Source organism: Coffea eugenioides, chromosome 7 (assembly GCF_003713205.1).
Source record: "Coffea eugenioides isolate CCC68of chromosome 7, Ceug_1.0, whole genome shotgun sequence".
In the NCBI taxonomy this organism is placed as follows: Eukaryota; Viridiplantae; Streptophyta; class Magnoliopsida; order Gentianales; family Rubiaceae; genus Coffea; species Coffea eugenioides.
The window spans coordinates 15,546,232-15,571,249 of NC_040041.1; the positions used below are offsets into that span (position 1 = coordinate 15,546,232).

At 34.0% G+C, this 25,018-nt stretch overlaps 1 protein-coding gene across 3 annotated transcripts; it reads left to right on the forward strand.

Moving 5' to 3' along the window:
* The first annotated feature begins 6,472 nt into the window (after window positions 1-6,472).
* On the forward strand, window positions 6,473-21,100 carry LOC113778284 (ultraviolet-B receptor UVR8). Of its 3 annotated transcripts, XM_027323637.1 has the most exons (13): window positions 6,473-6,806; window positions 7,816-8,002; window positions 10,239-10,385; window positions 13,314-13,395; window positions 14,204-14,359; window positions 14,868-15,041; window positions 15,861-15,932; window positions 17,299-17,370; window positions 17,484-17,602; window positions 19,049-19,134; window positions 19,232-19,284; window positions 19,937-19,982; window positions 20,610-20,697. In XM_027323637.1, exons 1-12 carry the CDS (start codon window positions 6,650-6,652, stop codon window positions 19,949-19,951), a joined length of 1,320 nt encoding a protein of 439 aa, XP_027179438.1. In that variant the 5' UTR covers window positions 6,473-6,649; the 3' UTR covers window positions 19,952-19,982; window positions 20,610-20,697. The 3 variants fall into 3 exon arrangements, with proteins under 3 accessions (XP_027179438.1, XP_027179436.1, XP_027179437.1); XM_027323635.1 differs by lacking the exon at window positions 19,937-19,982 and having other exon boundaries at window positions 20,610-21,100; XM_027323636.1 differs by lacking the exon at window positions 19,937-19,982 and having other exon boundaries at window positions 20,616-21,100.
* Window positions 21,101-25,018: the final 3,918 nt, after the last annotated feature.

Consider the following 25,018-nt stretch of genomic DNA (forward strand, 5'->3'; position numbering starts at 1 on the left):
TTTGTCTAAAACTTTACTATAGTGTATGTAGAAGTTTTTGGAAAAATTTTTTAAGATGAAAAACTTTTTTTTTCCTTTTCTTTTTTTTCTCTTTCTCTTTCTTTTTCTTTCCTTCCTTTTTCTTTTCTTTCCTCTCTTCTTCTTCTTCTTCTTCTTCTTCCTTCCCCCTCCCCCTTCCCTCCACCGTTACCTCTGCCTTCCCAGCAGCCATGGCCCTACCATTTTTTTTTCTTTTCTTTCTTTTTCTCCTTTTTCTTTTCTTTCCTCTCTTCTTCTTCTTCCTTCCCCCTCCCTCTTCCCTTGCGGTACCAGACGAACCAGCAGCCATGGTCCCAAAATTTTTTTTTTCTTTTTCTCTTCCCCTCTTCTCCCTCTCTGCTCCCCTCTCCCTCTCTACTCCCCTTCACCCTCCCCCTCTCCCTCCTGAAGCCAGAGAACCAGCAGCCATGGCGTGCACAAATTTTTATTTTTTTTTGCTTTTTCTCTCCCCCTCATCTCCATCTCCCTCTCCCCCTCTCCTCCCCTTCCCCCTCCCCTTTTGCCCAATCCGGTCGCGTGACCAGATCGCAGATGCGGTCTGGTACCGCACAACCAGATTGCAGCTAGGAAAGGGGAAGGTGGCCAGGGAGAGGAGGGAGAGAGTGGAGGGAAGGAGAGGGGGAGGAGGAGAGGGAGAGGGAGAGGGAGAGGGAGAAGAAGAAAGGAAGGAAAAAAAAAAGGGAAGGCTGGCACCGGAATAGGTGGCTGGCGCCGGAAGCAACGGCGGAGGTGGTGGTGGCAGGCGGCGGAGGTGGTGGCCGGCGGCGGAGGTGTTGTGGATCAGGGTGGGGGAGAAAGAAGAAGAAAAGAGGAAGTTTTTTGTGTATTAGATATTTTGAAGTGTGTAGGTTAAAAACTTTGATAAGTTTTTTTGGATTCCTGTAACTAAAGTTGTTAAAAAACTAGTAGCTAAAAAACTTGGCCTAAAAACTCGGTTCCAAACAGGCCCTAAGTTACTGGGGTAACTGTTTCTTGGTTGGATTTGCTAGCTAATATTTTGCTCCATTGAAATCATGACAAAATATTTGAAATTGTAACTAGATGTCAAATTTTCATTTTTGCCAATTGACATAACTTTAACAAATAGAAGTTTTTATGAACTCACGAATATTGACCAAGGCAATGGAGTGGGATAAGCTTTTGGATTAAGTTTTTATGTTAACTTTCATATTGTTTAGTTCAGCTTTTTATATTCTTATTGTTCAATTATTAAATTATGTGCAATTTTACAACATAGTGCATGGATGAAAAAATTTTGGCAATTAGGCGTACTGGCATTATAAGTACATATTTAAAATTAATGATGGGTGTAAAGGGTGGAGCGGGATAAGTTTTTATGTTTACTTTCATGTTATTTAGTTCAAATTTTTATATCCTTATTGTTCAATTAATAAATAATATATAATTTTGCGATATAGCGCACGGATGGAAAAAAAATTAATAATTAGGCTTATTGGATAATATAAGTAAATATTTAAAATTGATGGTGGATGAAAAGGGCGGTATAAAATTAATAATTTAGTTCACAAAATGAATTTAGATAAGTTTGTAAAAAATTAGAATAAATGGGTTGTAAATGGATAATTGGGTTACCCAACTCATTTTTTGACTTACCCACCCATTTTAACCAACTCAAACCCACCCAAATTATCCATTTTGACACCTTTAGACTGAAATAATAACTTTGATATATATATATATATATATATTCTTGAGCAAATTTAAATTGCCATCGCATGGTTAAAATTCAACCATGAACCAAAATTTTCTTTTCTGTTTACATTCATTTCAACTGACAAAAAGAACACCAGATCAATCACATTAAAGTTGTACTGAAAACAATATGACACCCCAAATCCTAAATTGCATCTCTAAGTAGACATGGTCACAGTTTTAGAATCGTTGTTTCCGGTTAAAAATCTGACGATTCCAATTCTTTTGAAAGGTGAAATATAATCAGCCCTTATTAGGATGGTTATGGTTATGGTTCTTGAATCTCCTATTCTGGTTACGGTTCCGATTTCTTCCGATTATGGTTCCAGTTCTTTTAGTTATATTTAAACACTTGTTGTTATAAATTTGATTCTAAAAAAAATGACAATGAATGTAAAAAAAAAAATTATTGTATTATCATGTGCAAGTAAAAAGAAAAAATGATGCAAATATTGTGAAAAATATCTCATTGTTGATTAGATTAGATTGATTTTGGATTTAAATTAGTCAGGGGGTATAAACCTACTAATGGAATGGGACAATGGGTTATTGGATTAGCATTGAAACTATTAGCATTAGATTGTGAGTATTAGTATTGAATTCTAAACTGACCAAATAGATTTAGATAGCAAATGTATTTTTAGATGGTTTGAATGGATCGTAAATCGCTAGTCCGATTCTGATTCAAAATTTTGATGAACCTGAGCTCGAACCTTTAGCCATAGTTATGATTCTGATTGTAGTTTCTAAAATTTGGTTGTGGTTCAACAAACTGCCGAGCACAATTTATACGATATGTATGAACTAAATGATGATCTACTTTCTTAATTTTAGGGATATGTGTGTTTGTATCTGTGGCTCGGACACATCGTGATTTTCGGTCGCTTAGACTCTCGAAAACCATTTTCTTGCTTCACAATCAGAAACACGACAAACTGTCATTGTCCAAATGCCAAATTATTTCAACTAGCACGGTACAATTTATACCATAATTTCCTCCACGTTTTGAAACTGGACATTTAGACAATTGAAAAAGTGCAGCACTCGCACATGTCATGTCTATAATTAAATGGTTATGTTATAAGTTTTAATTTTTTTTCTTGTTTATGTTGACTTAATGTCATGTGCACATTACGTGAGCTAGATTTAGAAGAAACTAAAGTAGAGGCCCGCCTTCCTTGTTGGAAAAAAAATTTAAAAAACAAACTCTTAAAAATAAAAAGAAACTAAAGTAATGTACCTAATTTACCCTAGAATATATCTTAGGTTGTCATTCTAGGACTAATTTGTTCCGTTTTTCGAAATAGGAGGGATAACTTTGTTTCATTTTAAAAGAAAAGGATAAAAAATATTTTTTTTTTTTCAAAATATCAAGATGAAGTCAGTCATTTTTCCTAAAATAAAGCAAAAAATTGGGAAGGGGAGAAAGGGGGCAGGGGTACTAAGACCTTAATTGTATGGAAAGGCCAATCATAGTAATGTCGCGAGTTTTTTGGATGGAAGATGGAGGAAGAAAGAATATACTAAAGGTGATGGGCTAGGAGAGAAAAAGAAGAGCATGGGAATAGGGGCATGGCGGTGATTTGCCAAAAGGGCATAGGGAGAAAAAGAAGAGAATGGAAAAATGTCGATTGGACTATTTTTTTTTTTTAACAAGTAGCGCAATTCATAGGTTAAAAACTCCATTTTCTTTAAAATCTTATACATTGTCTCAATATTATATAGGTAGACATGGCCATAGTCCCAGAATTGTTGATTTCGATTCAAAAATCAATGGTTTTCTAAAGGGTGAAACCTAAACTGATGCTTATAGGAACGGTTACGGTTACGGTCCTTAAATCTCTGGTTCTAATTATGGTTCCAGTTTCTTTTGATTATGGTTCAGTTCTTTTTGTTATGTTTAAATACTTGTTGCTATAAATTGATTCTAAGAAAATATGAAAATGAACATAAAATAAAACTATTGTATCGTCATGGGTAAGGAAAAAGAAAAATGACAAAAATTTTATGAAAAAAATTTCATTGTTGATTAGATTAGGTTGGTCTTGGATTTAGATTAGTTAGGGGATATAGACTTACTAATGGAACGAGGCCATAGGCTATTGGGCTTGGATTGGAACTAACAGTATTTGATGTTAATTATTAATATTGAATTCTAAACTGACTAAATAGGTTTAAATAGCAAATATTTATTTAGACGGATTGAATGGATCATAAAGCGCCAGTTCCAATTCTAGTTCAAAGTTTTGGTGAACTCAACCTAAACCTATAGTCAAGGTTATGGTTTTGATTTCCAAAAATCGGTTCCAATTTCGATTCAACAAACCACGGGCTAATTTTGGTCTGATTTCGATCCAAAACCTGAACTATGATCACCCCTATATATAGTAATGGCAAGGAGACTATTTTGGAATGGGAGAGGGTCTCCGCCCCCCCCCCCCCCCACCCTCTTTAGGTAACTATCCTCACCTCGCTTTGCTCCACCAAGGGTGCCCATGTGTGGCAATTTCAATTTTTTTGGGCTTTAGTCCAATCGCTCAATTTACTACTATTGCTACTATTGATAGTACTATTATTATTGTCACTATAATTATAATTGGAGCTCACCTATAAAAAATGACTCTAAAATGATAATTTTTAAAATGAAAGAGGTGAGTTATCCATTAGTTTGTTTTTGTTCTTAAATCGTATGTCACTTAGTATAGGATCTTTCTTACCATTATGATTGCTACTACAACTAGAAATATCAGATTAATTTTATACGTGATATGTCTCGGAGAATGAATCCCAGAAATATAAGTTACTCCATTTGTAATAAAAAAGTAGCATCATACTACGTAGATAGATTCGAGAACAAGACTTTATCAGATAAAGAAATAAGGATTCTAGGAAGCTTAACTTATCGATTAGCAAATTCAACATGCAGAATTCATTAGTATAGATTGTGGAGGCGACAAAAGTTTCACTGATCCCAGTACAGGCTTAGTATGGAACTCGGATACTGGAATTATGGCTCATGGAAAATCGGTGGAAGTGAAAAACACAAAATGGAAACCCGCTCCAGTACAGCACAAGGAGAGAGTTTCCTATAGACAACAAGAAGTATTGCTACACTTTAAAAACTGAAGAAAGAAGGCGATATATTGTTCGAGCAACATTTCTGTATGGCAGCTCTGAAACTGAGGAACCATACCCCAAATTTCAGCTTTTCTTGGATGCGACAAAGTGGTCAACTGTATCAGTGGCTGACGACTCTCGAGTATATGTTAAAGGAAATGATCGTCCGGGCACCTTCGTATTCCATTGATGTATGCTTGTGCTGTGCAACCACGGGATTTCCATACTTTGATTTACTACCATTATGACTACTACTAATGGTACTATCACAACCACTAATGATTAACAGCCAAAACTTAGATAGATCCAATTTTCAAAATCTAATGATTCATATTGTATCATTTTTTTTTCCAAAACGACATTTGATTATACTGATTTCAAAAGTAATATAATTGCGAGCAAAAACTCGAGTTAACTTTACCGTCAGTGTATTTGACACTGAGGAAACATGATTTCCTCATCTAGTGTGATGCCTAAAGCATAAGTGCTAATCTTATAACTTATATGATTCTTATCATTTTAAAAATAAAAGGAGCACATTTGAAACAACCCTCTTAATTGAATAATATCTTCCAACAAAGTAGCCGTTCTGATGTCTTGTGCCCTCTTAATTGATTCAGATTGTATCACATTTGTAGCACAATTTGGACCATTGAGTATTTGAAAATCAGGTTTATCTAAATGTGAGCCATCCTAATTAGTTACAAATACAAATAACTAGTAAAGAATTTTATTATAATTAAGACTCATTTGCAATTATTAGGTTATAAGATATATTGTTTTTATTTTTATTAAGTAGGGCATGAGAAGGGATGGAGAGAAAAAATGCTCCCGCTCCCGCTCCCGCTCCTGTCTTGCTATTCACCCGCCCTATTGCGATTCCAAATATTATACACGGAGAACGAGACCTTTTTTTTGACTTTCTAAACAACGTATACTTTCTTACTTGAACAGATTCATATTTGCCATCACGTTCTAGAAATTCAACCACTAACCAAAATTTTCCTTTCTATTAGCGTGGATTCCAACCGACAAATTACAGATCATTGCATTAGAGTTGCATTCCAAAAACACGACAAATTTGCATTTAATGGCCCTGTTTGGAGCACTTTTTTTTTTTCCTTAGCAAACAACTTTATGGTTATTGTAAATAATTTTTAACAATATTTCTCGATCATCTTTTTATCTCGCATACATCATATTTTTAAAAATAGTACATTAAATTTTTCCTAAAAATTCTTCAAAAAATGCACTCCAAAGAGCTATGAAATTTGCATCAATATCGTATGCTATTTTCTTTTATAACAATCAAAATAACCCAAATAAACATCTCATGAAAATACTTGTTACTTCTATAAATTTGTTAGATTTTCCATTTGAAACGCTATTTTTAGAGTTTTTGTAGAAAAATAAATTATAATAATTTAATATATATAAAATAAAAAATAATTACAAAAATATATTTAAGAAAACTGCAACCCAAACATAAATGCAGCTTGTCGTGGGTAACACGACAAACAACTTTCATTATCCAGAGCCAAATTATTTCAACTAGTACAGTCCAATTTTACACCATAGTCTCCTCCACGTTTGGAAACTAGACACCAGAGGAGAACACTTGAAAAGTGCAGCAGTCGCACATGTCCTATCTCCATCACTATAAATACGCTCTGCTTCCGTTTCCCTCTATTATCTCTCTCCCCCATTTCTCTCTCTCCATAGAAAATCCCCGAAACAGAAGATACTTCTAAATATCTCCAACCGACAAGAAAGTTCAGAAATGGCGGAGAAAGGAGAAGAGCGTGATACTGGTAGTTCCGGCGGTAAAAATCACGGACAAGGAGGAGAAGCAGCAGCAGAAGGAGGAGGAGTAACTTCACCGGTTCGCCGAGTTCTAGTCATCTCCGCCGGAGCAAGTCATTCCGTTGCTCTCTTATGTAAGTCCGTTTGAATTGTAAAGTTTTTGGAGTTTTTCATAGAAAAGATACTGTGACGATGTGATGTGATGTACGTGTAAGTAAAAATGTGATGAAGAAATGTGTCGAACGAATTTTGGAAAAACTCACAATCCAAACAAGGCCAGGCCTTGTTTTTTACTTTGTTCCAATTTTCTATGCAACATTTTATTTTATTTATTTTATGTTTTTCCTTTTGTTCCGTTTTGCTGGAATCTGAAGAAATTAGCTGAAAATTTAGTTGGTGAGGTATTAATTGCGTGCATAAGACCCCGTACGTTATGCATTAAAAGCTGTACATTCTTGTTATGTCTAATCAGGCTCAGTATTAGTTAATGAACTTGCCTAATTTTAATTGAGCCGGTTCTTCTGTGGACTACAACGTTACACGTCTTCCTCTACCCTTTTTCCTGTTCTTTTCCATTTTTTTAATTTTCAAAATTTTGACTGTTTAAGCTTAATGAAGGATATTCTTGGATTTTTAAGGTTGACTGAAAGACTTTTCCACGTAAAATTCGTATTGTGATAGTCTAAGGATTTTCTTTGTACCTGTTTCTGAACAAAAAAAAAAAAGAAAAGGAATAATAAGGTTTTTTTTTAATGAGAAAAATGTTGAAGTTGAATTATGGGCATGAATCAGGGGAAAAATAAACAAATAAAAGCTGGCTTGGATTAGCTATGGATACTTACTTGAATGTCTAAAACTTGAGGATAAAATAATGTACATAGCACAGTTTGATCTTACTACTAAAACAGTTAAAAGCATCTTGAAACAGCCTTGAAATTAAATGTTGCTTTTTCGTCGATCATAGTCCAAAGAATGTTAATTGGGCTTCACAAGAACCCCAAGTGAGGACTTAGGGAGAATAAGTTTTTTTTTATGTGATGAATTGGTTGAGTGAGCTGATATCCAAAATGTAAGTCAAATGTCTATTACTCAGTAACGGGTGGAAAAATGTAAGTCAAAGCTTTGCTTTTTCATGTATTGCAGCTGGAAATGTAATCTGTTCATGGGGGAGGGGAGAGGATGGCCAACTGGGACATGGAGATGCTGAAGATCGATTTTCGCCAACTCAATTGAGTCCACTGGATGGACTTGAGATAGTATCTGTTACTTGTGGAGCTGATCATACTACTGCATACTCGGAGTTACGTATGGAAGTATACAGCTGGGGATGGTAAGCAAGCTCACTCCTGAGTCCTGATTAAATCTGCATTTGTTTACTTGTTTAGATTTTGTTTGAGTTTTGATTTTGTTTGAGGAAAGTTGCAATAATTTCCTAATATCTGCTTTTTACACATCAAGGATTTCAAAGGCTTGGTTCTTGGACTTGAGGATGGATTGCCAATGAATTCCCGCAATTACTTTTGATGCATGCAAGGAAAGCTAGTTTAATCTTATAAATGGGTATTAGATGGTGTAAATTCAAAAATATATCCAAAGCTATTAGATATTGCTCCTTAAACACCACAAGTAAATAAATGGTATTGAACACAGCTTCCTGATTTGCAGAATTGTGCCCGACATCACATTGGTTCTAATGTTTTCTCCTTTAACTTAGCTTAGGTCAGCTTTTTCTGATCCTACGGGTGTATTTTCTTGTACTTGATCTGCATGACATGATTCCACTCTCATCCCATAGACAGAGCAAGAAATCTATTACTAGAGATAGAGAAAAAGAGGCTATATGAAGTTGATGCTCCTCTTCTGGAATTTCAGAACTGATCTTGCATCCAAAACCTTGTTTAGCTCCATGCTGCTTTGATCTTCAGTTTGGGCCTTTCCAAGTTTAAATTGATTGCCATTTTGAAAATCCACAATGTACATGAATCGTACAGCCAATATGATTGCCTCAGCGCTCCCCATTGCTCTCTGGATTACCCGGGCCATTTTAGACTAATTTCCTATGTGATGCAAAACTAATCTCCCTTCCAGTATTAAAACCTGAAAATGAGTCAGAGCGAAAATAGTAGGGAGACAATTCATGTCCTTTCCTTAACCTTCAAGGAAATCAGCTGATTTCAGATACAAAATAATCAGGACATATAAGATGCTTCTACTGAAACTATATTTTAGTATCATTTGCAAAAGGTAAGTGCCAGATGGCCAACCGCATTCTTCCTAGTTAGGATTTGGAAAAACTTCAATCTTTTTGAGTGAAAATAAAAAAGTAATGGTGACTATGAATCTCGCTGCATTGGAATATTTCAGCTTAGCTGTTTAAGTGATACTCTTGAAGTTCATATATGAAGATTACTACAAAAAGAATAGTATGTCATGAATACCCTTTTTCTTTCGGAGAGGATCAAAGCAGTTACTAAATTTCGCAAAGTGTTATATCACAAGAGTGTCTCTCAGGTCCTTAAAATGAAATCAAAATAAGAAGGTGTGAAATGAAAAAGTAGCACCACAAGACATTAAGGTCCTGTTTATTAGTCCTCCTGCAAATACTGTACCAGCATATAAATGAACTAGTTACAAAGAAAAGAATGTTTAAATTCTTTTTGAGCCCTTTCCTGAAGTAGCATATAATTTAACAGGTTAGTTTATAGAAGTAAAGTGGAAAGAATAGGCAAGGCAATAGATGAAGTAAACAAGCAAAACTCCACGGAAGGACGAATGAATTTGATTCTACAAAGAAAGCAATAAAGATCTTTAAATGCAACGATACAGACTTGACTTGGGTTACTGAAAGAACTGCTTGTGTTTAATTGATAAAAGACTTACTGTCGTACTCCATGCTGGACCAACCATACAAGGTCTAATTTGCAGAATTACGTCAAACAACGCTTTAAGAGTTCATTCCTATGCGAAACAATTATACGAATTTCTTGAAGCTATTCAATGTCATGCTGATCTTCTCTAAAGGAAGAGATTCCATTGAGAAAATGTTTCGTAAACGTGAGAGATTTTATGTTGAAGTTCTCCATACTTTTCAACCTTACTGTTTTTACTGTTGATTGATTAAAAATTCAACAGGTATTTTTATGTTCTCTCCCTAACTTTTTTATGCGTTTTGGTTGAAATTAAATTACTGTGGAAAGGAATTAGAGAGAACTCAAGCTACATACTTATGGATGTCTGATTTAATAACCTATTTGCAAATAATTTGGTTTGCTCGATTGATGATTAAATTGGCTCCATAGTAGCCTGGTGATTATGCTGGTTAGATACAAGGTACTTTTAATTTTTGGAACACCTGCTTAGGTCCTCACTGCTGAGATCAGACTTATTAATTTATGGTTGCTACCATAAATATGCAAGTGGTTCTCTTGCTTTTGCTATATTATTTGTTTCTATGCACTGATTTTAACTTCTTGAGGAGTCAATTTTATTTAAAGTGGTTTTCTGGCATCAGAACTACGTAAGATTCAAGCAATTTCTAATGATATCTTCATCTTGGACTTTTGTAGGGGTGATTTTGGAAGGTTGGGTCATGGAAACTCTAGTGACTTGTTTACTCCTCAGCCAATAAAGGCATTACATGGTCTAAAAATCAAGCAAATTGCTTGTGGGGACAGCCATTGTTTGGCAGTGACCATGGAAGGCGAGGTGCAGAGGTTAGCTGTGCTCCTTAGTGTAATTTTTCCTATACTTCTTTACTTAGAAGCTGGCTTTTTTTCCCCCGCCATGCTACCCAACATGGTGTAGTAGTAATACAATCAAGATTTCTGATCTTGGGTTCTGAGTCAGATAAGTTGTAGAACTCTTTACTTCTTTGCGCATGAACTGGTGTTATACCATTAGCGATTCTGCATTCTATTTTTCCAGTTAAATGAAAGCAAGAAAAGACTTTAGATGGATATTCAAACTCACAATTCTACTGTACAGTTTTTCCCCTAGTGAATATGGTAAACAATTCATCAAAAATTGACAAACACATTCAACTTTGAATTGCATGTCTTATAAAAAATGCTCAAACACAAATGTTTGGCATCTTCAGTGAACTGGATTTCTTATATAACTAGAAACCGGCTAAACAGATAAGATAATAGATTCTCACGCATAAAGAAGATAGCAGAATTTGCCTCCTTGAAAGTTTCTGAATGCAGTGGAGGATATCTCTATTTTCATTCTTTTGCTTGAATATAAAGCAGCCATCAACTGAGTCTTTTCCTTTTTCATTTTCTGACTGTAAGTTTGGACCTCAACTGAAGATTTGGTTATGGATTATGAAACATCCTTGGCTTTTGTTGATTTATTTGTTTGACATGTGTTGGATAGCTATATGACCTGGACATGTAGAAAAAGTCATTCTTAATTTTCTAGCGCATTAGACTTGGATGGGTAAAATTGGAGGATCTCTTAGGGTCATACGGTGGATGTGTTCGGTAAACGCATTTGCAAAAAGCCTATCAAAAAAATAAATGGCTAGAATTATAGGATTGGTAAATGATCTAGTAATGGGATTGGCAAGATGATGGCCTTGAATTATCACCAAATTATTAAAACTTAGTAGAGCATGTAATCGCAGAGAATATTTCTGAACAAATCATTAACTATAACAACTTCGGAATTTGGTGTAGAATCTTAATGCATTTCAAGTACTTTGTGTGATCTCTAAATCATTTTTGAGTCTAAGAGTTACAGTGAGAATTAGAGATAAGAGATTAGAGATAGAAGAAAGAAGTGACTAGTTGGATAGAGTTCACTTTAACAGGCTTTATAACAGGTAATTCATGCGTAGAAAAGGAATACTGCGAGATACTTAAAATGGCCAAAGTATTCCTGTATTGCTAACATTAGTTATCTTTTCAGAACATTGTACCTTTTTTTGTTTCTCAATGTGCTTTGAGAATGTGCCTATCATTGCTTCTTTTTTTAAGTAAAAGACGGGGATGTCTACCTAGGAACTTCTGAAATCTGGCTAGCACCTGTAGGTTCCTCTAATAAAACTTTACCTTCTGAAAAAGAAATAGATACTGTAATCGAAGTTCTTATGTTTTAGCTTGTAAATCGAGATTGAGGATCTATATGATTCTGGATTCTGGTAGTCATTGTTACAATAATAGGGTGTAACTAGAGTTAACAACTAGGCAATAACTCTTTGCCTAAAAGCAGTAACTTTTTCTATTTGAATTGATCTATGTGAATTACAAACTTCATTTAATTCAGTATTTTGCAAGGATATTGTGAGTATTAAACCATTCATTGGATCTGGAGAAGTTGGAGGAAAGAATTCAATTGCCAATGAAAGTTATGCACAAGAATTACGTTAACAAACTGATCCTACTTCCAGCAGGAGCAGCCACTCCTGTCTAACCCTTCCATTTTGTTCACTTAGCATCCTTCTTTTTTTCTTTTTTTTCATCCTTTTCCTGGTCTTCTTTGGAATCTAAAGTGCTGAAAGTATATACCGTGTACAACTGACAGTTAGAGTTGACCAAAAACATTTGGTTAAACTGTATTACCCTGGAACAGGTTCAATGGGAGTTAATGGCTCTTGTTCCTTAAATGTCCGTATCATGAAAATGAATTGTGAAAAATCTGGAAGCTATTGATACTGTTATCTAATCTCTAATTACATATTTATGTTTTGATATTGCTACAGATAATAGAATAGAGGAAACAACATACTTTATTTTTTCATGAATATATGTGACTTCTCTAGACAACAAATTTTCTTTGTACTAGCAATGCAAATACTTGTTTCCAATTCTGCAGTTCATTGAAATGAATTCCATCTTGTTTGGGTAATTACCAGTATATATCATATAAATTCATAGTTAACTTGGACTAAACCTGATCATAATTTTATGGAAAATTTCATGTCGTTGCATCTGTTGCATGACGTGTATTTGTTCATAGTTGTGCTTCATAAGCAATTAAGGTGAACGACCATTTGTGAATGGATGACTGGTCTTGATGTACATGAGTGGAAGGACGATTAATATTCTTGTTGATTAAACTGTGTCATTGTTTTTCATATCTTGATTAAAGGTGGCCTGTATATTCTAAAATTTTTGTTTTCATCATTTTTACCAAATTTTTTTAACACCAAATTGGTTATCCAAGTTTTGTCTTTCATTTATCAAGATGGAGATCATTGCAGGCGATCATGGTTTTTTTTATTTATTTTTTATTTTTAACCACCTTCTAGCTAAAATTTTGTGCTAAAACTTTAGAGTTCTACTTAAAGAAACCAACAAACTATTTTCGGTGTTGAAGATGATATTGGACGTATTTAGGCTCTTATATGAAATTTAAACAGCATCCTTGCTTCTTGTTCCTTTTCTTTGTGTTGTGCCAGACACGAATTACTTCTAATTATTTATGTGTTGGTCATTTTTTGTCTAAAAGTTAATTTATTTAAGCTATATGCACTCTAGTAGACAAACATTTTAGAAGGTCATTCATGCATGATGTGTTAGCTTATGAGAGAAGCTGGTAGTAATCTGTCACTGACATTTACTAGATGTACCAAAGTCTGTTTCCTTTTGACATTTTATTTTGGATGATCCTTTTTCATGTATGTTTGTCAATTGAAGTTGGGGTCGGAATCAAAATGGTCAGTTGGGCCTTGGCACAACAGAGGACTCTCTTGTGCCACAGAAGATTGGAGCTTTCCAGGTAGTTCAAGTCGTAAGATTGTTTTTGTGTTTATTTGCTATACTTGCTTCACTAGCTTTTACACCTCAGAACTTGCTTCTTTCTTCTGCTTTTGCTTTTTCAGCCATGTTAGTTTTATGAGATTTAATCTGTACTTGATCACGTGACTCTGTATTTTATGATAAGTGCGAAGGAAATACATAGGCGACGTATTTTTATCACATGCACTCATGTGCTGGATATAGCAAGGGTTGGCGCTACATTTTCTAGTTCCATTGCTTGTGCATTGCGAAATTATATGTGAGACTAGATTGTCAGTGAGGATCAATTTTTCTTTTTCTTTTTTTTTACTTACTTTGACATAGGTCATTGCTAAGTTTCCTGAGTTTGTTTATTAGGCAAGATGAAGCTTTTCATTCACTGAGCTTATATAATTCTTTAATGTGAAAAGTGGAAAGCAGTACTCATAAAAAAGTTGCATGTTTTAGAGCTTTGACTTTTGTCATTTATGTTCCTGCAAAAGAAGAATTAAAAGTGATACTTGCTCGTTCAGCTGAATGTGTTAATGGCAGAAATTGGTTGATTCAGTTTGAGCACTTTACCTTCAGGTTATTGCTTTCATTATCAACTTTTAAACAATCTCATACATAACCTTGTGGAATGTAGAATCAGCAAGGCATGAATGACAACAAACTACAAAGGCCTCCAATGAACCGTTGAGCCTTTCATTTGATTGCCTGGGTGACCTGTGGTTACTTTTATAAAAGTTGCTGAGAACATAGCTACATTGATCTGCAAAATTTATTTTTTTGTGATGTACCATCTGTAGGGAGTACCTGTGAGGATGGTTGCTGCTGGGGCAGAACACACTGCTGCTGTAACAGAAGATGGTGAACTTTATGGTTGGGGCTGGGGTTGTTATGGTAACTTGGGTCTAGGTGACAGAAATGACCGCTTAATTCCTGAAAAAGTTTCAGCTGTCGAGGTCTATCTCTTATCTGAATTATATTAATAATTGCATGTTTTTCGCTTTGTTGTAGATGGTAAAGATGGGAATAAATTAATTCTTTTATCACTTAATACATTTCATCCATTAAAACTGGTAGTTGATGTTGGTAGATTCAAAAGAAAAACTGAATTTAAGATAGGATATTCTGGATTGTGTTCAGAAGCTTCTGACAATGATAAACATCTACTACCTTAATCTTGATGAGTTTATTGTATGAATCTCTGAATACTAGAAGTTTATATGATAAATATTTAATCGGTGATCACAGATGTAAGCTGAAAGTGCCTGATTGATCTCTGGTTAATTTTAAAAACGTAGGATTTGAGTATTTGTCTTGCTGGTAATTTGTGCATGACCATCTTATCATCGAATCATTAGCAAATTTTGGTTTATTTCCACTCCTATTTATTAGAGGTATTTATTTATTATTATTATTTAAGTTCTAGTTCCTTGTAACAATTGATTGCATTATTATAATTTTTAGGGTGAGAAGATGATTCTAGTTGCTTGTGGATGGCGACACACAATATCCGTCTCCTCTTCTGGTGATTTATATACGTACGGCTGGAGTAAATATGGTCAACTAGGCCATGGAGATTTTGAAGACCACCTTGTACCGCATAAGTTGAATGCTCTTAGCAAGAGTTTTATTTCTCAGGTACCTTTTATTCTTTGCCTGCAATGTGTATTCTTCGATTAGGTCTCCTAGGACATCAAAGAAATAAAGAAACATTTGCACTCATGATGCTTGAGATATCCTGCTGAAGATTATCAACTCTTCTTATTCATTTTAAACTGATTTTTTGATGGCAAAACTAATCAAGGCAAATTTGAGAAGTTTTAGCTGGTTTTTGCTTGATTTTGTAGGATAAATCCCAAAACAAACAGTAAAGGAAGACTCAAAAATGTGTTGGTTCTTGCACAGTTGGTGCAGACAAGATAATAACTTAAAATGCATGCTCGGTTTCTCCTCCCATGGCATTAATATTTTTCCTTTTACAATTCATTTGAAGTCAAATAAGATTTTGACAGTACTTTTATCCTTCTTTGTGTCAGTTTTCAAGTTGGTGGCTATGCAAACGGTGATAATAGCTTATATCTCCATCATTCTTATAAATGCACTGAAGTGTTAAGAATCCATAGCAGACAGATTGAGAGGTTTTTTACTTTACAAAATAAATATGAATTTGAGCTATGACATTTTATATGTACAAGATATTTGTCTGCATTCTGATACTGCAACACTTGTCTAAAACTGCAGTTGGTGAAATGCAAAGAAATCTTCTGTACATAAAATTATGTAAACACCTACCCAAAATTTGTCATGTCCCTTGCAATCATTTAACTCTGTAAATGTCTTCATAAGACTATTAAAGAGCAGACAAGCATCATCAAAAAAAAAAAAAAATATTGACGATAATTATGTCTTTATGATTCTTACGCAGTATGGTCGTATTCTTTCTTTTATTCGTTTCAGATATCAGGTGGATGGAGACATACAATGGCAATGACAGCTGATGGCAAACTTTATGGTTGGGGATGGAATAAGGTACCTTATGCTTCTTCTTTGGCTTTTGTTTGATCACATTGCAACTCGACCTAAATATGTGCAATCTCCAATACCTGTAATAGTGAGCTTATTGGGCGCAAACAAATTCCTTTTGTCAGGTTTCACTCTAATTTTCTTCGTACATACAACCTCATGTTTTGTACATCTTGTACATTCTAAGTACATTCTAATGTTTAATAATTAAATTACAAGTATTGGTTTTTCTTTTTTTGTTTATCATGGGTCTTTTTTTGTTTACAAGTATCTTTTTATATTTTTTTGTTTATCATGGGTCTTTTTTTTAGTACTGAAAAAAATCAAATTACATGTTGAGGTTACCCTCCAGTCTTTGAAAAAGAGGCTAAGTGCAAATGAGAAGTACTTACTCCCTTACAAAGATATGGAAAACTAAATTAATATTACCTAACAAATTTTAAGATCTATTTTTTAACCCCATATGAAAGAGCACAGGGCCGTTTCTTCTCGGATATTGAGCTTGCTTCATGTTAATATCTTTTCACACTTGCACCTTGCTTCTTGTGTAGTACGTGGTTTAGTAGAACTTTGATTCTTTGAGAGAGGTAGAATTTATCATGGGTCTGTGCTTTTCTTTAATGAATGACTTCCTAAAGTTCCCTGTAATTTACATGATGTTGACTTCAGCAAAGCCTTCTAATGTTTGGATATTTGACTGTACTTTTTGGTCTTAAGATCTCTAAGCTGGAAACAGATTAGTACATTGATGTTCTGCTGTGACTTAGCTTATCTTGGCTTTCTATTTTTTCAGCTCTCTATTTTAGGAAATACTTGACCTCAGTTGTGAGCTGGTCCTGACATGGTATTTGTTGCATGTCTTATGAATTTCTCGGGAATGCTATCATATGATGTGTTGTTATTTGGCTTTTTGTAGGTGATGTCTACCTTATGTAGAAAATTTATGACTTATTAGAATGTCCATGGGTCTTTAATTTTATAGCCCACGTATTCTACAAGGCCCAGGCACAATAATTATTACTTTAAACGATTTACCTATTAGCATGGTCTGGCTAAGTATTTAATTTTGGGTAAGAGGTGGTGCTTCCTTTGTTGAGTGATCAAAGTATCTAGAAAAATTATACTATTTTGTAGTGAAGTAATGCCAAGTATCATGATGTAAACCTCCACTACAAAAGGAGGTGAATAGAATTATTTACTGTTGTATGCTTTAGATTTCACAGATCTTATAGACTGTTCCATATTTTGGTTGTTAAAGTTCCTCTTCCTAATGTAGGAGAAAGTAATTACATCATATAGCTGTTTATTTTGTTTCATCATATCAGGTATATGGTTTGTTGACTTCGCCTGTTTCTTTCCTATATTTACACAGTTTGGACAAGTTGGTGTAGGTGACAACATAGATCATTGCTCTCCTGTGCAAGTTAGATTTCCACTTGATCAGGCACGTTCCTTTTTAATACTTTTACACCTCTGGTATTGATTATATGTCCATTTACTCTTGCACAAATAACGGCTCTTTTTCTGTTTGAATATTCATGTTTCTTCGGATGACAGAAAGTAGTTCAGATATCTTGTGGTTGGAGACACACTCTTGCTGTTTCTGAAAGGCAAAATGTCTTTTCTTGGGGAAGAGGCACAAATGGACAACTTGGGCATGGGGAGTCTGCTGACTGGTAATGCTACTGATTGAAAATTTGAAACTAGCAAGTCCTAGACATATCATTTTTCCTCCTTTCCTTTTTGGGCTTTAAAGGTGTCAAGAACCAGGAATCTAACTGGTCAATGATGGGAACATAGAAAAGTTGGGTACGGATTGTAACGTATACAGGGTGCTAAGAGTCCTGATTAAGAGTTACAAATGTAACAGAAACAATGTAAACTCTATGAATCATTACCACATGCTATAAGAATATTAAACAAGAAGAGGCTTTTTATTAGAATAATGTTGATATTAATCAAGTACGTATCCTTCTTAAGTAAGTTTTTAGTGCAGGTCTCAAATCAAACACAGAGTGAGATAAAGTCATAGTGAAAACAATTGGAGAGAAAAAGTATTTCAATTTGAGGAGAAGAAACAACCATATTGTACAAACTAGAATGTAATCAATCTTATCTCAAGCTTACAGGGATTTTATGTTTGTTTTTTATTTTCATTGTTGTGTAATATGTCATAGTTGGGTTGTATATAGATGCCATGATTCCTTTTGCTAATTCTGATTATTTAGTTTTATTGTTATATGCAATCCCAATGTAGCTTGGTGTGGAACCTTTGTTTAGCTTCACTTGAGGTTGTTTTAGTTATTTCTTCCCCTAAAACTTAGAAAGACAAGACATAAGAACCTTTGTTTAGCATCACTTGAGGCTGTTTTAGTTATTTCTTCCCTAAAACATAGAAAGACGACATAAGGATAGCTGATATGTTATTGCAGCACTCAGGACTGTTCCTAGTACCAAACCCATTTGCTTAGCCCCTGATGATATGGTACCCCATATAGATGTTTGTAAATGTGTGCTATGAGTGTGGAGAGGTTAGGGGATTTGATTACAAGTGTACACAAAATCCTAAAGTGAATTAAGATTACGTTTCTGATAGATTTCAGATCAGTATCACAGAGCTTCATAAGCCTAGATGACGCTGGCTTGGACATCAGGAATTTTCATTATATGTTATGTAGTTACCTGTGCCATGAAAAAATTTCAAGGAAAACTGGATTGACACTTATTCCTGTAAACATTCCTCTGACGTATTCTTTTAAAGCTATAGGTGAATCTTTCGAGCTAAACAGCTATTATAATTGTAATTTGCCTCACAGAGAATAGAAGCTTGTACTCTCTTGCTGGTTGTTTACTTTATCTTCCTTGCTGAGCGCAAAGCTTCAGGAAACCATACATTTTGTGTCTCTTATGGTTTTGGGGAAAACATTCTTTTGCATGGCTTGTAGAGGGGATAACATAAAAGTGAGGAGGTCTTACAACTTAAGGACTTTACTCATGGCAATTCACTTGTCTTTTGTATGCTTTCTAGCTTTGTTAGTTTATTCTATTTACTGGACAGAGCTCCATGTGCAAAATAACTCCTTTTTGTCATTGGCTTATGCTGCTAAATTTGAACATTGAAGCAATGTTCCCAAGATCATAGAGGCTTTGAGTGTCGATGGATCCACTGGACAAGTGATAGAGAGCTCAAAAGTTGATCCATCCTCAGGTGTGCTTTTGAGTTCTTGTGGTTTTAGTTTTTATTAGGTTTAGACATAATGGTAGTTTCATGTTCTAAAAATTGCTTTCATGTTTCTTTTGAGCAGAGAAATTTTCGGTCTCACCCACTGATAGATATGCAGTTGTCCCTGATGATAATGTATGTATATTCTGCGAAAGTTGTTCTTCTCTTTGTAATGCTGAAATTGTCATGTTAGCTTTTTCGTTTTACCACTTCTCAACTATGTCGTATCCTGGGGTGGGAATGGGGTTTGTTGGTTGAAGGATTTGTGTTTGTTGAAGCTTGTCTTTGAGTTTGAATTAGTGGATTTAGATTTGGAGAAAGATTTCAAACTAATCGATGTTAGATCATCATTAATAATGCTTTTGATGAAACAAACAGGTTGCTTGATGGATAAAATTCTTCTTCTAGATAGAATAAATTGAGAGATCAATGCACGTTAAGATGTCAGATAGTCTTCACACCAATAAAAGCTTTTCTTGATATGGAAGTACCTGGATGGGTACATACAGCTCCTCATACCATTTTGCGGGTGAAAAGGTTATGTTTGCATTGTTATATAGTTGTAAGTGCATGTATTCTTGCATGTGAGGATGCTCATAACTATAATTTGTTGCTGTGTGTTTTGGTGGAGATGTGAATGTTCGCTTTTTTCTGGTGGGCTTGGGTGATTTTATGTGAGAATGTTGATGAGCATGGATGTATGGTGAAGTGGGGTTGTGCTATGTGAACACTGTTAAGTGTTAGTTATGTGATTTACATGTGCTCATAATGATTTTTGTGGCTGTAGGTGTCTGTAGGTTAATGCATCTCTTTTTCTGCAGCAGGGTGTATGGGTATGTATAAATCTTTTTATAAGTGGCATGTCTCTGTGACTAAGCAACTGTATGAGCGGGTAGTGGGTTGGTGGGGCTTTTTATGGGTATATGCCTGGGGTTATGTGTCTTGGAAGTTTCCAATAGTAAATTGGGTTGATATATAACCTGTGGAAGGGAGCTTGAAATTCTTTGGATCTATATATGAGAGCAACATTTTCTGTAGAGATTTCTGGTATGGGGCTGAAATCCGTTGGAGTTCAAAACTTTCTGGGACAATCAATTCAAGTGCATCATAGGTCTTTGGTGTTAAATTTTTGTCGTGGATTGTTTTATATTTTACAAGACATTGTATATAACGGAAAGGACCATACTCATTGTTTTGAGATATTTAATACATTTGTCTTGATGTTCACTCTTAGATAGGAAACCTGTGTGCATGATCCTTCGAGGAAAAATAGTATATTAGAACATTTTGCAAATTGATAATCTGGTGGAAGAACAAAAATTTGATCGTAACGGATACCAAAAAGGAAGAGCATTCTTTCATTTTTTTTTTTTTTTGAAAACATATGCAGAAGTTGCAACGATGTAATTGAGGGTCTATTTATGTCATTTTGATTCATCTTCAATTTCGTTTTTCCCTAGCTGCAAAGTCAGACAAGCACATTGCTAGGTGGCAATGGGAGTGATGTAAATGTCCCTGAAACTGATGTGAAAAGGATTAAAATGTGAGCTTGTCTTCTATCCAGCATTTGCTCTGGACTTATCAGCATGGACTTTTCCATTTTTGGAGAACTCAGGTGCTGTTCTTTTGGTCCATAAAGTATTTGACTCCTATAGGCATTTTGTTTGGTTTAAGCTACCAATGATGTGTTTGGTTATCTGTGTGGCTCACTGTTTACCATATGTATAAGGTTTGATGAAATTTGTATCTACAAGAAACAAGAAGGGATTCACATGGCTTGCATATCCTTCCTTAGGTACAAAAGATTGATGAGTGTTTTACATCTCCCTATTTCGTCTTGGTTGTATGCTTGATTGGTGTTTATGTCTCCTTAATATGTAAGAAGCAAGTGGGAAAAGAGTTGTCAATTATCATATCTGATAGTTTTATACATCCCGATCCCTTCTCATCATTGCTGACTTTGTCAATTCATCCAACTGTTGGAATGTATCTTGCTTCATGAAATGATGTCAATGCAACCATAAGGAATGTTCTTAAAATTTGAACTTGCAATAAAAAGGGAAACTGATACACAAATAACTTGAAAAGTTGATACTCTCTTTTTTTCCTTTTATAACAAAGAAGATTTTGTTACTAAATTTGCTGGAAAAGTTTCTTATTTATTCATTTCTGATAGCTTCATAATCCAGGTTCATCTTTTTCTTTTTTTTCTTTGAGGGTAAAACATGATTACTGCTACCTCCATTGCGTTTATTACGATAAGAATTTTGGATGGACTTACTCTTGTAGACCAGTTCCCCAAGTTAAAGGTGCTAATCTGTATTATTTATTGGTTCTTTTAAAAAGCTACAAAGCTTTTAAAGTGTATAGTTATATGGTCTACAAGAACAAACTAAACCACGAATTTGCTTGCAAAATTCATGCCCACATCTCTTAGGAATTTGTATTAACCTTGGTTTAGAATCGAAAGCAAACCTTATGCGTGGGCATTACGAGAGAGGTCACTGAACGTTAGTTATAACGGAAAGTAAGTGTGGGAAAACAAAATTATTTGAAAAAAGGTTATACTTTTGTTGTAGCAAAAGATTGTGAACGGACTTAAGGCCAGGTTCATGCTAAAAAACTCTCTCTCTTCTCTCTCTAATAGAAACAATATCAATTTTCATTGCAATAAACCATCTGTACTAATGGCAGAAAAATAATTAAATGACAAACAATACAAAATTAGATTGAAATCAACAATACAAACAAATTAACAAAAATGCATTGCTAAACCGTCGAACAATCTTCCAATTTGAAATTGTAGTTGAACCATTGTTGGCTAGGTTTTCATATTTTGGCGTGCAAGTCCTAAAATTGGATTTGAGTGGGAATCTGTTGACATTCTTAGACAAAATTAGAAATAGTGAAAGTATTCCCAACGGGAAATTACGGTTAATATCTGACGAATATTTTATTTGAAATCTGAAGAATACACGAAATTTTTAATAGCTCTAGAAAAATCCATTTTGCATATTTTAGACCTATTTTGGTATGTCTCTAGGCAACTTATAGTACTGGACTTTTTTTTTTTTTTTTTGCATGCTATAAAATTTGTTTCATACAACTTCATAGGATTCGAGCTACAGCCTCTCTCAAATGTAAACTACAATTAATCTTTTAATCTGTACCATAACTATTTTTTTTTTTTTTGCCCCCTCTCTGTATGTGTGTGTGATTGAATTCCACTTGGTAAAAGTAAGGGGTTTGGCATGAATTTCTACTAGTTTTTGTTAACCGAAACAAAATTTAAGACGAAGAACTTGGCTTCCAAGCCATAGCTTAAGATGTAGGAAATGAGAACTCATGAGAACTACAATTAAATGTATGCTAGCTTGTAGATCAGCTTCCCAAAAGCACCGACCAAAATCACTATGTAAAGATTAAATTGCAGATCAGCTTTCCAAAGGCAACATATCCCCTCATCCATCATTGATAATTATGCTTACCTTAAAAGAGTAATTATAATTTTTAAGCCCTCAAAGTATAGAAGTATCTTTCAGAGAAGAATTTTTGCATCATACCGAATTGTAAGTTCAGAATTTTTTTTTTTTTTTTGGGTGATTTGATAAGAAGGGGAGATGGTCGAAATTTTCTTGAAATTAAAATGTAAACCAAGCAATAACGATCTTGAGGTTGTTTAAATTGTAGTTCTAACCTCAACGATAGCTGTCTTTGTAGCAAGTTTGCTGCAAGATCCAATTTAAAACTTCTATAAACAAACTGCATCAGCATAATCTGTGATTGAAGACATTGTTGATGCTTACTCAATAGGGAAAAAGATATTTTTGTGAAGACAATTCTACAAATGTTATCATCTTTATGGGGTCATTATTCATCCCATTCATGTAATCAGCACTAAGAATTGGCTTTTTCATACAAAACCCATAGATCCTTAAAATGGATATCAAGAAAGAACTGCAAGTTTGGTCCCATATCTTGGGATGTGCATAAATATGGTCCCTTTTACTGAGAACAAAGTCAATCATCTATATTTTGGAAATGAATTAGTTGCCTTAAAATTTGGACACATACAATACTCTCAAATTTACAAGTTTACCTAGTGTACTAATGCGATTGATGATTGAATAACAAAGACTTTTACAAGTGCTAAAAGAAAATTAAAAATTTTATATGGATGCATATAGGATAAAGCATATCTAAATAAATTTATCATTTACAAAAAAAAAGTTGAGAAAAATTCCCCAACTTCATTTTTCCTCTTTTGGCAAATAATAAGATTTTCATGGCAATTTTATCTTGTGCACATTGTAATAAAATTCACCATAGTGCTCAACAAGTTTTCTTGCTTTTGTGAGAACAACAAAATTCTATTGTTTGACAAAATCTAAAAATTGGCACTAAGCACGTTTCTAAAAAATAAATAAACTCTTTTTTTTTTCATTTTAATAAAGGGATGCAATGACAGCAAATTTAAGTTATTCTATGGGAATTTTGTTTTACAACAAAAGAAAAAAAAAGATACTATGGTTTTTCTAGGTGCCTCTTTCTCCTATTATTAGAGTTTTTACACCTATCCATTCAATTCTAAAAGCAGCTTCATGTTTTTCACTTTCAGTGTTTCTTTTTGACTTTTTTATTATCCTTAAATCGGTAAAAAGTACCTTTCCATTTATGGTATTCGTCTGTCTTGCTCATTATATTCTTTTAAGTTTGTCATCAAATCTATAAGCACTTATATTCTCAATTTGTTTAGAAAATTCTTGCCCATTTTATATTTGCTTTTTCAACATTGGAAATGCTGATTTTGTGCTTTTTTTTCAATTTGATTGGGTTTTGTCCTTTAATTGGATTATTGATTTTATTCACCAAGTTTACAATACATTATTATTGACCAATGAAAAGACTATTGCGGGTGTTAAAAGAAATTAAAAATTTTAAGTGAATACATATAGGATAAAGTATACGTAAATAAAATTTTATTTAAAATAAGAAATAAAAGAATTTCTGAGAAAAATTGCACAATTTTATTTTTCTTTTTTCGTCAAATAATAAATTTTCCATGATAAATTTTTCTTTTGCACACTATAATAAAATTCACCACAGTGCTCAGTAAGTTTTCTTGCTTTTATGGGAACTCTATTGTTTGACAAAATGAAAAAAAATTGGCACTAAGCACTTCTCTAAAAAAATAACTATTGTTTAACAAAATGAAAAAATTGGCACTGAGCACTTCTCTGGAAAAATAATTTTTTCTACTAGAGTAATGCAATGATAGCAAATTAATTTCGTGCATAGGAATTTTGTCTTATAACAAAAGAAGATAATATTATGGTGCTTCCAAGTACCTCTTTGACCTATTAATAGGGTTTTCTACACCTATCCATGCAATTCCATATATAGCTTGATGTATTTCACTATTAGTGTTCCTTTTTTCACTTTTGTATTATCCTTAAATCTATAAGAAGCAATTTTCCATCTATGGTGTTCATCTGCTTTATTCTTTATACTCTTTTGACTTTGGTGTTAAATCTATAAGCACTTTTGCTTGATTTGTTTAAAAAAGTTCTTGCCCATAAAGAAGCAATTTTTCCATCTATAGTGTTCATCTGCTTTATTCTTTATACTCAAGTTAAATCTATAGGCACTTTTGCTTGATTTGTTTAAAAAAGTTCTTGCCCATTTTATATTCACCTTTTCAACCTTGGAGATACTTATTTTGTGCTACTTTTTCAATTTGTTTGTGTTTTTCCTTTTACTATATTCGATTACTTATTTTATTCAAAAATCATATTTTAATATGGTTTAATTATCCTTTGAACACTTAAGATGCTCTTTATATGTAATTACATTACAAATGTATATAAGA